Source organism: Corvus hawaiiensis, chromosome 4 (genome assembly GCF_020740725.1).
Source record: "Corvus hawaiiensis isolate bCorHaw1 chromosome 4, bCorHaw1.pri.cur, whole genome shotgun sequence".
Classification (NCBI taxonomy): Eukaryota; Metazoa; Chordata; class Aves; order Passeriformes; family Corvidae; genus Corvus; species Corvus hawaiiensis.
This window is the reverse complement of record NC_063216.1, coordinates 15,771,549-15,786,296: the sequence shown is the minus strand read 5'-3', so window position 1 is coordinate 15,786,296 and position 14,748 is coordinate 15,771,549. Positions and strand designations below refer to the sequence as shown.

Sequence of the window (14,748 nt, the reverse complement as noted above, 5' to 3'; positions counted from 1 at the left end):
AATTATATATATATATACACATATATATATATAGACAAATACCACTTGACATAAGGTTGACTTGGTCTCATTGTTCCCCACCAACCACTGGAAATATTTTATACATGAGTTGGAAAGGACCCAGAAGGATCTTCCAGTCCAGTTCCTGGCCCTGCACAGACACCCCAACAATCCCACCCTGTGCATCCCTGAGAGCATTGTCCAAATGCTCCTGGAGCTCTGGCAGCCTTGGGGCTGTGCCCATTCCCTGGGGAGCCTGTTCAGTGCCCCAGCACCCTCTGGGGGAAGGACCTTTTCCTGATATCCAACCTAACCCTCCCCTGACACAGTTCCAGCTCTTCCCTTCGGTCCTTTCCCTGGTCACAGGGAGAAGAGTTTGATGCCTGTCCCTCCACAGCCCCTCATGAGGATTTCAGTGAGCTTTGCAAAGACAATACAACACAAGTAAAGGATGCAGATTTATGATTAAATTGTCATTGCTCATAAAAGTCTGCTGAATGGAGATGTTTATCTTGGTAAATATTCACTTATGCCATCATTCCTCCTCTCTTTCCTCTAGACCTCCCTCCACATGGAATTGTCATGCCTTGCCAGGTCTGTACAGTCCCAGCTGTGATCTTTATATCCAGTCTCAGCCAATTTCACACTAGGGGAGCTAAATGGGGCTAGCAGCCAGCAGAGTAGGAGGAACTGAGCTAGAAAATAAAGTATCCAAAGGGAAAACAGATTTACTTGCAAAGGTGTGAACTCCAACCAGTGCCAGAGGTTCCTGTGCATGTAGTTACCTGATGGTGTGTGCCATCCTCACTGACACACTGAGTGCATACTTCTTCACTAACACAGCTGTCACCAAAAACCACCTTTCCCTCTGGGCAGAAGCAGCCTTCTGTGGGATAATCCTTGCAGACACTGACTTTGGTATTATTCTCGCAGCTCTTCACGCAGGCTGTGCGGCAGTGGTCGTATGTCAGATATGGGGCACATTTCATTGCTGAGCAAGACAGAGAAGAAAACATCACCTTTTTCTAAAGAGATCTAAAGAAATGCAGATCAATCTTTCCACTCAAGCTTTCTTTAGAATTCTTTCAATTTTAGAAAGCCATCATCCAATGGATGGATCTGGTCCCTTGCAGCACAAATCTTGTTTCCAACACTGGGCTACAGACACAAGAATTTAGAACCTTATGTCTATGGTAACAGTGCATGGTTAAGAGATAGCCCAGACTAAAGCATTAAAGAAAGATTTTTTTTTTTTTTTTTTTTAAACTTGATAGGTTGCAGTGTTCCCATACAACTAAAGAAAGCTAACAAACAGAACATTTTGGTGCTTCAAAACTGAACCTTCTGGATTTCTGCATCTTTTTAACTGAATTGCCTTATTAACAGAATTAACTGAATCAAGGCAAATTGCATAGCCCTGTAAGCCAACAGAAATTTTTTACTGATGTGTTCACAAACCCTAGGATATTTTCTCTAAAAGCAAACACAAAATTAGGGCTACAGCTATTCAAAAAAACTAGGGACACAGCTTCCATACTGTGCGTTCCCTTAACTCTATTTTTCTCTACAGCTTCAATCAGAAAAAGTGTTTCTTATTTCCCAGTCTGTGACTGCTGTGAGGTTTATAAAACTTTCTTTCAGTCCCCTGACAAAAAACATTGAAAGAAAACCTGAGCTCCCAAACAAACAAGAAAACATTCATCAGCTGAACTGTCTGCACACACCCTTCTAGCAGCCAACAGAGACAGAAAGGAAATGTCTTTAATATTAACCCTTTCCATGTTAAAGCCAATTATTTCATAGAACCATAAAATGGCTTGGCCTGGAAGGGACCTTAAAGAGCATCTCGTTCTACCTCCCTGCCATGGGCAGGGACACCTTCCACTATCCCAGGTTGTCCAGAGCCCCATCCAACCTGGCCCTGAACACTGCCAGGGATGGGGCAGCCACAGCTTCTCTGGGCAACCTGTGCCAGGGCCTCAGCACCCTCACAGGAAACAGTTTCTTCCTCATATCCAATCTAAACCTGCTCTCTGTCAGTGTGAAGCCATTGCCCCTTGTCCTGTCACTCCAGGCCCTTGCCAAGAGTCTCTCTCCATCTTTCCAGTAGCCTCTTCAGGCACTGAAAGGCCACAATGAGGTCACCCCAAAGCCTTCTCTTTTCCAGGCTGAATATATCTGAATTACAGGAAGTATATTCACCCCCCCAGGAAGAGCAATCAGGAAGGATTTGACTGCTTGGAATGTCCCAATAGGGCATGACAAAACCCCAAATAAAAATCTACAGAAATGACAGGGATTCAGTGGATTGGGAGGAGGGAAGCAGGTAACCCAGAACTGTGCCACTGCTATTAAACATGTGAGTGTTTTAAGTAGAGTGATTTAGGTAGAGTGATTTAAGCCATGCTGTCTATTTAGTCATTAATGTAACTTGGATAAATCAAATGTTGACAATTTAAATTTTTGGCAATTGCACACAGGCACCTGCTGGAAGAAAGATGATGATGTTATTGTTAGGACACTTAAGACTTTTATGCAATTAGTGTTAAAATGAGCAACTCTTTGCCTATTCTTGCACAGGCTGTGTAATCAGATAGGAATCTGAAAACTGCATAGAGTTATTAAGGTAATATGCTGACATCCAGCTTTGGACATTACAATTTGCAAAGTCTGACTGAGGCACTGACTTTGGAAAATGGCTGGCAATGTTCTCCCTCTGCTTTTCAGGACTATACTCCAAACAGACTGTGTTCAATAACCTATGATCCTGGAAAGATTTTCCAAACATCAACTGGAGGGTCAGGCCAAATTCACATTGACATTCTTAACTTCCTACCCATCATTCCTTCAGTCTGAGTTTAAAACACGAAAAAAAGCCTTTGTTTTACACATTTTTTTTGGTATCATGCCTTTAGGATGCTGGTTCTCCAGTTCTGAAATGAAAAGTATCCAGAGAAAGAAAGCAAAGCAACAAGAAACAACTCAACTACAGAGGCAGGATGTGAGAAAACCAACTGGGACATCAAGACACTCTCTGAGGAGGTAGCTGGTAAAGAAAATGCCTACACACACCCACATCTAAGGCACTTGACTAAACCAGAACACTAAGGGAATATCTGAATGGCTGCAACCATCACTGCAGAAAGGCTAACAGGAGAAGGTGTAGAATAAGCCACCTCAAGAGTTACTTATTTGTACTTAATGATACCTTGCATTTTTGGCAGATCTTTAGGTATGCCTCCTAATAGGGCTTTCAGGAGAAACAGGAACAAAAATAAAGGAAGAAAAAAAACAGGAAGACAAAGTAAAACTACTTGTCTATGAGAATTTAGGAAAGAAGGTATACAAAGTAACAGCAGTCTGAGTTTGGAACTAGCATGGGTATCTTGCTTGCCTTGGTTGGGTTCTGGTAATGTGCCAGACTCACATCCTGCTACACTGCTTCCCCACAGCACAAACTTTTCACCTCGAAAACACAAGCAAAACCCAGGCAGAAGGAGAACCAGATTTGCAAAGCAAATTACAGCTGGTTCAGTCAGCCTAGCCAGTATGTCCTGGCAAGAAATGACACCACAGAGAGAGGCCATTTCCCCATTTTTCCCTGTAGTAGAAACTTAAAATCACACTGGCTCTTCTACCACATTCTCAAAGTTTCAGCTTTGATGGAAATGGGAGGAATTTGTGAAACTGTTACAAAGAAAAGTCTAATTTTGTGCCAGGTATGACAGTGATGGGCTGGGAAGCAGTTCCACTAGTCCAAAGTATGAGTTTCTCTGTCCACCTGAGATCCTCCAAAGTCTGTATCAAAGCAATGATATCTGATACTAAAACAGCCTGGCAGACTCTCAGCCCAAACCTGGTGCCACAAAGGCTCAGTGGTTGCAGAGTCAGGTACTGTCACACAGCTGTGGGTACCTGTTCAGAGAACCTTTATTTCCCTCTAGCCTGGAATTTTACCAGTTAGCAGTTTACCAAGAAAGACTTCATTCATAATATTCAACTTAGTGGATGACCAACCAGTTATGAGATCTGCAACACCACTTGTACAATAAACTTGATCTGGAACTTCTGCAGCATTCAGAAAATTAATATTACACTGATGAGATGTCCCAAAGCGGGACAATTTCTGTATCAGTTTTAGCACAGAGTAAAACTCTTACGGCAAAGCTCGGGTGCTCTCCAGTCTACGCAGACGCCGTACTCCCTGCAGATGTGAGCGTAGGAAGTGATCATCTCACAGGCTTCCTCCTCGTAGCAGCTGCTCTCCATGCAGCCCTCGTAGAACATGTTGGGGGAGATGATCCTGTGGCACTCCTCAAAGAGCTGTGAGAGCAGGAGGTGGCAGCGGCTGGGCGCGCTCTCGGAGCACCTGTCCTCCCTCCGGCTCTCACAGACCTTCCCTGGCTCTGTCACTGTCCAGTCCTGGATGAACACACTGCTGTCAGCAGTGACAGAGCCATTGCGCAGTGTGAAGTCATTGACGTGGTTCTGGTCACACAGCCCTGGCAGGGTGAGTAAAAGGAAAAGAAAAACCTCTGAAGAATCAGCAGTAAAATAAACCTAGAGAAAAACAGGGATGGGACAGATGACAGTGGTTGCGGCGGCTCGAGGAATTCATGATATTCCTTATAGCTGTTGTCAATAGAGGCATAAATACCCTGGGTCTTGTCTCCCCTTTCCTCACTAAAGGAGGTACAGGTTATGCCACAGAGGTACAATCTCTGTATAGATTACACCACTGAGGATACCGTAGAATTAACTCACCCAGGTAGAAGTTCCCCTCTCAAAATTTTCACCTTCACTGCAAGCATATTTCTCACATAAATGTATTTGTAAGAATCTAAAATTAAACCCACACCAGAAAAAAAAAAAATAAAAAAATAAAAAAAAAAAAAGCACAAATCCTTGAAAAGATAACTTGAAGCAAGAAAAATGAGACAGCTGACTCTCCTGTTCTTTCTAAGGTATTACTAGGCATAAGTGAGCTGTTACATTGGTGATAGGAGTAGGAAAACCCACACAGATTTGAAATATTCCCCCAAAAATGTGGGACCAGTTCACCCAGAGAATTTATAGATGTGAAGATTCTCAAATAGCAATAAAATAAATAGAAGTTCAAGCCCAAGTAGGAAGCTGTTAAAACTATTAACTTTCATACTTACCACAAAGCCCTTTTGTTCCTGAAGAAAAGCTCCTTGAATTAAGTTTAAGAATAAATTCATTGTTTCTTGGAGTAAATGTGAGATTATGTCCAAGAAGGGAGAACTTGATTTCATGCATAATTTCTCCATAGACAGCGATTTCAAACAAGCTGTTGGAATAGGGGATAAGAACCCCTTCACCATTAACAGACACCTGTTTCAAAAAAAGGTGAGGTCGTCACATCAGTTCTAGCAAGCAGTTACAAATCAACCTAATTTTACAGCTGAAGCACATTTTGACGTGACAAATACCTGAAGATCCCACTGAATCTGGACCTAAGAATCAATTTTTTCAGCTGAAGCTTTCTATTGAGGCTAAAAACATACAGAAATACTTGACTTTCATCCTGTGAATTACATTAAAAACTCTTTCAACATTTTCCTATATAAGTGCACTCTTTGAGCATCACATTTTTACAGGCTAACAGCCTCATGCTGTGAGGTTCAAATGCTGCCTCAGTGGAAGTCAAGGCTGTCCAGCACCATGCAGAACTTGGTGCAGGTATTTTGGTCCATCCTATTTTGATACACAAGTCAGAAGGGATCATTTTGGCAAGTTAACCAACTCCTGTATGTCTGTCTGAGCATATGGAGGCTGAAAAATGGGTTGAGTTTGAGTATTCTCTGTCTATAACACAGAGGTACTGCACACTAAGCTGCCCTTTCTTCGAATGCTGAGGTCCAGCTGCACACAAGGTGAGAAGCAACTCCCTAGACCTCCAGCTGGCCAGTCAGGCACAGCTCTGTGAGGAACAGAGCGCTCTCCCATGGACCAAAAAAAACCCATAGTGTAAAGGACCTCTGCTAAAAGAGGAGAATCAGAGTGCAGTATGTCCTGTCTGTAATCCTGCCTTTCTGGCAGAAGTGTCAGGGAGACACTGCCAAATCCCTTGATCTTGACACTGGCATACCAGCACAATGGGGAGAACAAGAGGAGAAGTATGTCTGGCTCATTATGTGAACACTGATTGTATCACGAAATGTAGAAGAGATGTTCAAAATAGGCTGAAACTGGATCAAGGGAAGAAATTTGTCCCCATAACCTGAATTCTGCAGCACAAGCAGACAAAGCACAGATGAATTCATGGTGTTTCCTTACTGCCATGTCACTGAAGAGCTGCACTGCCACACCACGATGCTTCACTTCAATGGAGTCCATGCAGTTCATCCTGGGTGCTGCTCTGCATGGCCCTTCATGGAGCAGGATTTCAACATCGTGGTGCAAGTCTTGAAACAAGGTGTAGGAGCAGTTGCCAGTCAGCTTAAAGTTCAGCCCATCAAAAGTGACAATATGTTGAGATGAACTTCCTATACAGACACCTGAAAATAAACAACAACAAAAAAAACCCATGCAGGCATTTGTTTTTAAATTTTACTGTTTCTTCACAACTGTTGTGGGCATGGGGAACCAATTAATTGGGAAAGAGAGGAATGTATGAATTGCAAATGCTGCAGCAAATCATTGACAAGAAACTTTGGTAAAATACTTCATCACATGTGGAGGTTTTTTGAAATATCTTTGTCTGGGAATAGTAAGTATTACAAAAGATTTGGATAAGCTTGTAGAAAATCCCTTTGCCTGAAACTTATTCAACTGAATATGATTTAGTAATAGAGTTTATGTAAAAGTAAAACAAGGAATATCCCTTTGCTGTTTGTAGAAAGACTGTAACACACTGTTCAACCTTTGCAATGCATTATCTTCTGTGTTACATTTGATTCCAAATAACACTATTTCACTCTTATCAAGCACATCACAAGTTGATACCCAGGGACTTTGTTTTTCAGACTGGAAACAGGAAAACTGCAGAGAAATAATAAGCACAGGATGAACCAATGGCCAGCTGATAGCTCAGTGTTCTGGTCATTGGGTTATAAACACTTCCTTGTCTTCAAAAACTGGAAAGCAAGGAAGATTACGATCCCAGAAGAACCAAAACAAAACCTGATGGCTCTGGCTCATATGTTTTCAAATCTCTTGCTTAAAGGATAATAAGGACAATAAAAGCAATGCCAGCAAAACATGTAAGGAGGAAAATTACCATTGTTAATAATTCAGTACTTTGCTTGTAGCTGAGAATAATCTGTTTCCTATTCAATGACCTTCAAATTTAATTTCCTAGGAAAAACAGCAACCAGAGAGAGGGAGGAAGGGAGGGCTCCCTTTGGAGCACTGGAGCATCTTCAGATATTTTACTGTATCTGCTCATGAAGTTCATGTATAAATAACAATTAAACGAGTTAGCAATTAAACCATGGTTTGCAATCTCTACTTATTCATGGACATCTAGGAAAAAAAAATAAGGATGATGGGAATCCTTTTAAACTTCTCATAGGTTTCTGTAGCACAAAATGCACTAATGTGATCCATTTCAAAGTAGTCCAAGAGCACACAACAGCCATGAATCACATTGCAAATCCTGCTGCTGTAAAATCTGTAACTAGTTCGGCAAGCAAGCACCTTTGCAGTGTAACTCCTGAACCATCCTCTGAACTCAGATGACCTAAGAACACTTTTTCAAGGACTTCCTCTTTGCAGAAGCATTTGTCACATCACCCACACTGTCAAGCCATGGCTGGAAATTGTGTTTTAGGTCTCTAAATTAGTGAATAATGAGTCAATTTAGCAGCATTTTTATGGGTGGCCTAACCAGCCTCCTTCCATAACAAGAGAGATGCTGCCTCACACTGATCCTCTGTTATGCCCATCTCTGTTTTTCTATTGCTGTGAGCTTTGTGTCACACAGCACCAGAATCAACCTTTACAGCTGCTAAAGATTTTGTTTCAGTTGGCACAGAATCACCCTGGTTGCACTGAGCAATCATTAAAAGGACTTGACCCATGGGGTTTTTTAATCAGCTGGAGGGGGTTGGGGATTTTTTTTTCCCTCCTTCTGTAGCATGAAAACTTTTTACTTTTCCCTCACAAGCTGTACCACCTTCGGAACAAAAATATTTGGTATCATGCCTTATTAAATTCATAAAGAGATAAACAGTTCTTAGATCATCTTAAACAACTCCAATGAACCATAGGGCTTTTCATGACAATCAGCTAATGGTATGAAAGGTTATTTTCATTTCATCCTTTCAGAAGGTTTTATATGAAGGTTTGTCTTGCATGCCAAAAGTAATGCCCTAATGTTGCTGTGTGTTTAGGATCAAGAAATTTAATAAAGATGCACTTCTTATGGGTAGGTATCACTAAGCCTATCTTTTAAACATTATAAAATACTTATGACTATCCAACTAAAATATTTCTACTTTTTCAAAATGCAAAGGGTCTAGCTCATCAAATATACTTTTAGGATATGCCAGAACTCGGGGTGTAAAAAATTTTGTATGTCTAAGAATTCAGGGATCAAAAGCCAGCTGTGTGCTTTGGTATTTCAAGCAGTGGCTGGAAGAAATTGTTCTTAAATCAGCCAGTTCAGCAGAGGACATTTTAAACTGAGATTATGTGTTGTGAAGAGGAGGTGTGTGTACAGACATATATATATGGTTCTGATCTACTTTTAAGAAGTAAGCATATCAATTTAGATTTAAACTCACTTATTTTTTAATAAAAGGTTCACCAGCCTCAGGGCCGCATCCCTCTAACCCTGTAAATGTGAGCGGAGGCACTTAGTTCCTGTTCCTGTTAACCCAGCCGAGGCACCAATCACACAGTGTTCAGCTTTTTGCTCAGACACTCAGTGTGAGGTTATATGGAGGCTGGGAGACTTTTTTGTTGATGTTTCTGTGCCACACCTGCTTGATTGAGGGCAGGCCAAATCCTCAAGCCCCGAGATGGAGCAAGAATACATTGCTTGCTTACAGCTTGCCGAGATAAATTCCTGGTTTCTTCCATACATCCTCCTTCCCAGCTCACACAGCTTTGGAAATCGAGTGTGACACTCCCTGATAAAACACTGTTGCTCTGTGAATGCAAAAGATAAGCTCAGAGTGGCCCTGAACTTGCAAGCAGCATTAGGCATTCCGGCATCAGTGAGGCTCTCACACTCCTAATTATTTGTTTAAATCACTGTACAACAATTAAACAGCAATTCCTCCCACCCCGGTCACCTCTGAAGTGTTCAATGGCTGAGAAGCTCCATTCAGCATTGCTTTCGTGGTCAAACATCTCAGGTGATGGGGAGGGAGAGGCACACGTGGACAGATACTCACATGGGCACATCCACCGGCAGCCGCAAGTTTCCTCCACCTTAACAGCAGGAAGGTTGCTGTGACACACAGGCTTTGGCATCTTCTCACAGTTGATGTGGTGGCTCTCAAGAACTGTGTAATCTCCTGGGAAGCACGTCACAGTGTGGCACTGGTCTGGTAATGTCCATTTATCACCAGGCTTGGGAGGGAAACACAAATGTGCAGCAATTGAAACCAAAAATGCAAAGTTTGGCTGGTGTCACGGAATTACAGCCAGCAAGTGAAGTGACCCTGACAGCAGTGCTGCTCACATTAGCCTTGGAAAAATAAATAATGCAATCCAGTATATTAAGGGCTTCATGAGGATAAGAAAGTTTAAGTTAGAAACACTAAGAAGTGGGCGGAAATTCCAAGCTAAGATAACAGTCTACAATAGGAGATATTTTGGTCCAACCATCTATAGTTAGCATAGCCATCCTACAAGATGCATGGAGAGCATAGTCAACGAAGAATTGCCCTCAGCTTTACTTTAAATTTCAAATCCTTTATTTTTCATAAACCACAGATGGTCAGGGCACAGCAGGAATTAATATTTGTTCCAAACTAGGAAAGCGTGGAATATTGTAGTTATTTTATCAACAACTCTGAAACTTTAAAACAGCTCCTTTCTTCCCAAAGGGAAATTGTTCCTTTACCAGATCGGTGTTATTAGATGTACATAGTGGATTTCTAGAGCTAAAGAATTAAATGTGAAATATATTCCTGTTTTCTAAAGGACAGCCTGAATTTTAAGGCACCAGGATTATGTATTAATAAATGACAGAGAAATAGGTGTGGCCACAGTCTGGAGTGTCTCAAGATTCCTGTCTGCAAAAAGCTGAGCTCTTTGGCCCCAGTCCTGCAGAGCTCTGAAGTCCATAAGTAGGCTGAATGAGTTTTAAAACAGTGTTAATCCCTGAGATGTACATTCCCAGAAATACCCCCAAATGTGGGAAACAGCACTTCCCAGAGCTCTCTCTGCAGAGATGAGTCCAGAACCACCAGTACAAGTGAGACTGCACTTCTGTGAGCTGGGTAACATTTCCTGATAGTCACAAGCAGAAATGTGGGGAAGAAAAGAGAATTGATACCGGGCATGGACATCTCCCATCCTGCCCTTCTCAGTTTAACATCATTCCCATAAAAGAGCAGAAAAAAGGGATAAAATACCTAGGTAGCAACTAATTTACAGATGATTCTTGTCATTATGAAAGTATTTCTCTGTATCTCTGAGCTACGGGATACCATCAAGTGTAAACAAGAGCTGGCAGATTTGCAGCCACAAAAAATTACATATTTATTATTATTATTTTTAAATTACATATTTTTATTATTATTTTAAATTACATATTTTTTTTTTATTATTATTATTACATACAAAGTTAATTTTCTGGACTTGTTTTATATGTTTCAGGACTTCAAGAAGGCAACTGGAAGTTGCTTAATACTTTTTTCAGACTTGTGAGCCTAGAGGAAGCTGTGAAAAAGTAACAAGAGGAGCTTTAAGGACGGCAAAAGTATTTATATAGGAAGAGATAGAATGTTTTTTAATTACAGTTGTCTTTCCAACAACTCACTGAAAGTGGAGCACCTGGAACGGTACATATACAGCTGTGCAAGTCTGGCTTCCATACATATTTAATTGGTTTTATTTCACTCTTTAACAGGACATTTATTAGAAAACATCTAAGAGCTGGACAAGAAAAGCAAAGCACAACACATTAAAACAAATAAAAAAAAAAGTTGAGGGATAAAAAAACCCCAAGAATCCTGGTACAGAGGAAAATACAGGGACTCTGAAGACAAAGCCTAAATCCCAACTGATATGAAACTGTAGAAGCAAAAGCACGACAGAAAGGAAAGCAAAATCAGGGTTTCAAGGCTGTGAAGGATAAGTCTGCCAGGACACTGCAGGAAGCCTCAGACTTCCTCTCTGAGGGAGCTCTGAACCTACAGACCTGGATGTGCACACTCAGTGTCTTGCTGTGCATCTGCAGGAGAGAGAGACCCACGCACCTCAACAGCTCCCTTGGCTGTTACCTCTTAGCTTAGATCAGGTTATTTGTTTGTTTGTCTGTTCTTTAAACCAAGAGCTGAACAATCCTAGAAAAGCCATGGTAATAGCTTAGGAATGTGGGTTTTGCCACCTTAAACAGCCTAGAAATGCAGATTGCTCTACAATTCACTTCATGAGGAAATATTACTATTATAAGACAAAAATCTACAATTCTATTATCACCTTTATGCCTGCTTATAAACTTCAAAACAAGACTAACAATGAAAACCAACTACATTTAAAAAAACCCTTAATTTATCATAATTGTTCTGATATTCTGTCAACTGGCAAATTAAAACATGAAACCAGTGGTTCTTTAGACAGCCTCTGTTTGGCACTCCTGCAACTCCTTGCCACTGGATCTGATGAGTACTAGAAACTTCCAAGGATTCAAAGAACAAAACTATCAAGCACTATCAGATACAAAAAGGTGTCACTTGCAGCTCAGGGTGTCCCTGAGTAACAAATTTTTCATGGCTAGGACAGTTTTATACATATTTATTAACATTCCTTCCCTGGTTCCTATTTTTGGCCACACAATACAGGGGGTTGGATGGATTTTTGGCCTGACCCAGCACATTGGATCTGCTATCCTTCGGCTACTAACAATGACCTAATCACGAATATTCCTTCTACAGTCTCTTCCAGGGTAGGAGTAATAACAAAACAAACCAAGAAAATGTAACAAATCATATTATTCCCGATGCTGATAGGATTTAGGCTGAGATTTTTGATCCTGAGAACTCAGATTTCCTTGCAAACTGCAAGAGATCAGTTCCCACAATCGCCAGGTGCATGACAGACATCCCGCTTGGGGAGCTGAGCCTCCTGCAAGAATTCTCTGAGCAACGCCTGAAAGATTATGAATCTGATATAAAAGCCTGTGTTTTCTGAATCAGGGAAGGAAGAGCCTTGATTCTTCCTCCCTGTGGATTTGTGGGCTGTGCTGGAAGAGGGGAACAGAACAGTGGCACCTTAGAGGCAGTGAGGCAGCAGGGAATGCTGCACCACAGAGGCAGGAACTTCCACGGTGTCCTGTAGCTTCCACAGGATGCTCCAGAAGGCTGTGGCCTCACAGTGCCTTCTAACACCTATTTTTCCTGGCTGACAGAAGAGGCAACTCAAAATCCCCCTAAAGGCTGCCATTTGAAAGTGTGGCTCATTTTTATATGGACTGGAGCCTGGCCTGTTTCCTTCTAAAAGCATTTTAGCCAGAACGGAAATTGTGCTTTAAGTTTATCACCCCCAAAAATGAAACCTGACATGTCTGAAATTCAAGTGTAGCCTTCCCAGCACTTATCTACACATACCTGTGTCTGCTTTGAGGAGCCCAGAGGCCTGGACACGTGCAGTTCAAACTGCACACAAGAATCTGATTCTTTTTTTGTTTTAATAAAGAAAGTTTTTCAAGTTTAGTTTTTGTTTGTTGGGGGTTTTTTTCTTAATTGTCAGCCTCAAAGCCATCAGATTATGCTTAGTGTGTGATTTAGCTAAAGCCTTTCTGTGTTCTGACCAGCTGATTGACGCCAACCATGTAAGGCAGCTTTGACATATTTCCTCTGTTTAGATAATTCATACTCATTCATTAGCCACATCCTTCCTCACAGTCATGTCTTCACAAGGGAAAAATCAAAGGAATATTTTTAATGTACAGGAAATTCAAGATAAATCCTAGAGCAGAACTCATAACTGATCTCTACAAGAAAACATGGCATAAGCTTATGCTAATATTTTCAAATGCATGAAGTAACATATACTCTCAAAAACCTTGGCATTTTACCTGAGATGAAGAACCTGAACCATTTATAACATCTGGAACATCACTTTCTTAGAGTGGGATCACTTTTGAGAGATCAGAAAAGTTTACTAATATTTCTGAGCATTTTCTCAGGATTAATAAGAACTTTTGCACAAACGAACTCCAAGAAACTTGACTCCATTGCTAAAGAGATGATTTTCCCTGGAGACATAACTATCACACAATAATTATCTTCCTGTAAAATTGTCAGAGGGAGAAGGGATTTGTAATTTTAGCAGAAGGACAGGGGCTGGACAATGATGTTGCCCCTGCACATGCACCTTTATTTTGACCATGTGTAGCTGTCCCAGAAGTTTTCTCACCAGGAGATGGAAATGCATTTTTTGTTGTCAGGGAAGACAAACACTGTCACAGCTTTTGGTTCTGCACTGACTTCAGTAACATTCAACACTCTGCAAGATGAGGTGGTGTTAGAGGAAGCCTCCTCTGTGTGCAAAGTTATCCCACCAGTACAAAAGCCAACATTTTCCTCCTCCAAAAGAATTCTTAATATTGTCCCACACTTTTTGTTTCAGGTTATCTGTGAAGATATTCATGTTCTTGCATGAACTTTGCAACTTAAAAGCCAGATGGCCAACCCAGGCAATGCACTTACTTTCTTTTTGTTTCCATCCTCATCTATGCATTCTCTGACAGGGTCTGAAAGAGAAGCAGATATTTTTTAGTCATCCCACTCCCTTATCCAGCCTTTTAAGTGGTGGTCACCAAAATACAGATTGCTTACTTAAGCACTTGATTTAAGCTGTGGGAAGTGTGTGGGGGTTTGTGCTAGAGTATGTGAATCCCTACCTGAACACTGCAGGCATTTGTCCAAAGTGTACCAGAACAAGTCACAAAAGGCATAAACAATGACAGTGGTCCCAAAATACTCCGTGAGCAATAACTGGGCTGCAATTCTACAGCACTCCTTGAACAGACAGCTCTGCCCAGATAGTACTTAAAGGATGAACGTGGCTTTGGCTCTGAGGCAGAGTCCAGCCTGACCTCAGAATCTTGTGATCCATTGAGAATATTCTGGGAAATTGGCAGGTAATGAGAATTTCCACACCCACACCCACATTTATTAAATACAGGAAGATCAGTACAGCATATCCATGCAAATAGTTGCAATAAGAACACTCAAATTCAGTTTCCTTACACTCAGGAATGACTGTGATGAGCAATTTTTTTCATATCATCAGTTAAATGGCCACAGGGTACCCGCTGAATTGCAGTTTCTATGTTTGTGCGCTCTCACTACACACCTAAAGATATTTTGGAAGCAATTTCATATTTGTACTATGGCATAACAAAGTCTCTAGGATATTAAAACCCTGACTAGCAAACTCTTTGTAGAATACTAGACTATGCTATCCTATATACACTCTCTGCTCTGTCTTTTCCAGGATAAGTAATGTATTTTGAAATCATTTAGGAACTCTTTTAAACCTTTTTTTAATGGTATTATTTTTGGTACACTTCCATACAAAAGGCAAGACTCCCTCTGCACG

At 41.1% G+C, this 14,748-nt stretch overlaps 1 protein-coding gene and 1 long non-coding RNA gene across 2 annotated transcripts in view; one reads left to right on the top strand and one right to left on the bottom strand.

Annotated features, from left to right (window-relative positions):
* The window catches only part of VWF (von Willebrand factor), a 123,609-nt gene that overhangs the window by 26,616 nt on the left and 82,245 nt on the right, over nt 1-14,748 (bottom strand). Inside the window, exons 33-38 of the mRNA XM_048300124.1 lie at nt 13,854-13,897; nt 9,366-9,543; nt 6,301-6,521; nt 5,163-5,355; nt 4,161-4,502; nt 786-991 (exon numbers count right to left, since the gene is read on the bottom strand). Coding sequence (XP_048156081.1) covers nt 786-991; nt 4,161-4,502; nt 5,163-5,355; nt 6,301-6,521; nt 9,366-9,543; nt 13,854-13,897 — 1,184 coding nt within the window. The remainder of the gene's footprint in view (nt 1-785; nt 992-4,160; nt 4,503-5,162; nt 5,356-6,300; nt 6,522-9,365; nt 9,544-13,853; nt 13,898-14,748) is intronic.
* On the top strand, nt 2,139-12,854 carry LOC125324384. Its single transcript, XR_007202954.1, has 2 exons — nt 2,139-3,042; nt 10,798-12,854. It is a non-coding gene; the product is annotated as an uncharacterized LOC125324384 (long non-coding RNA).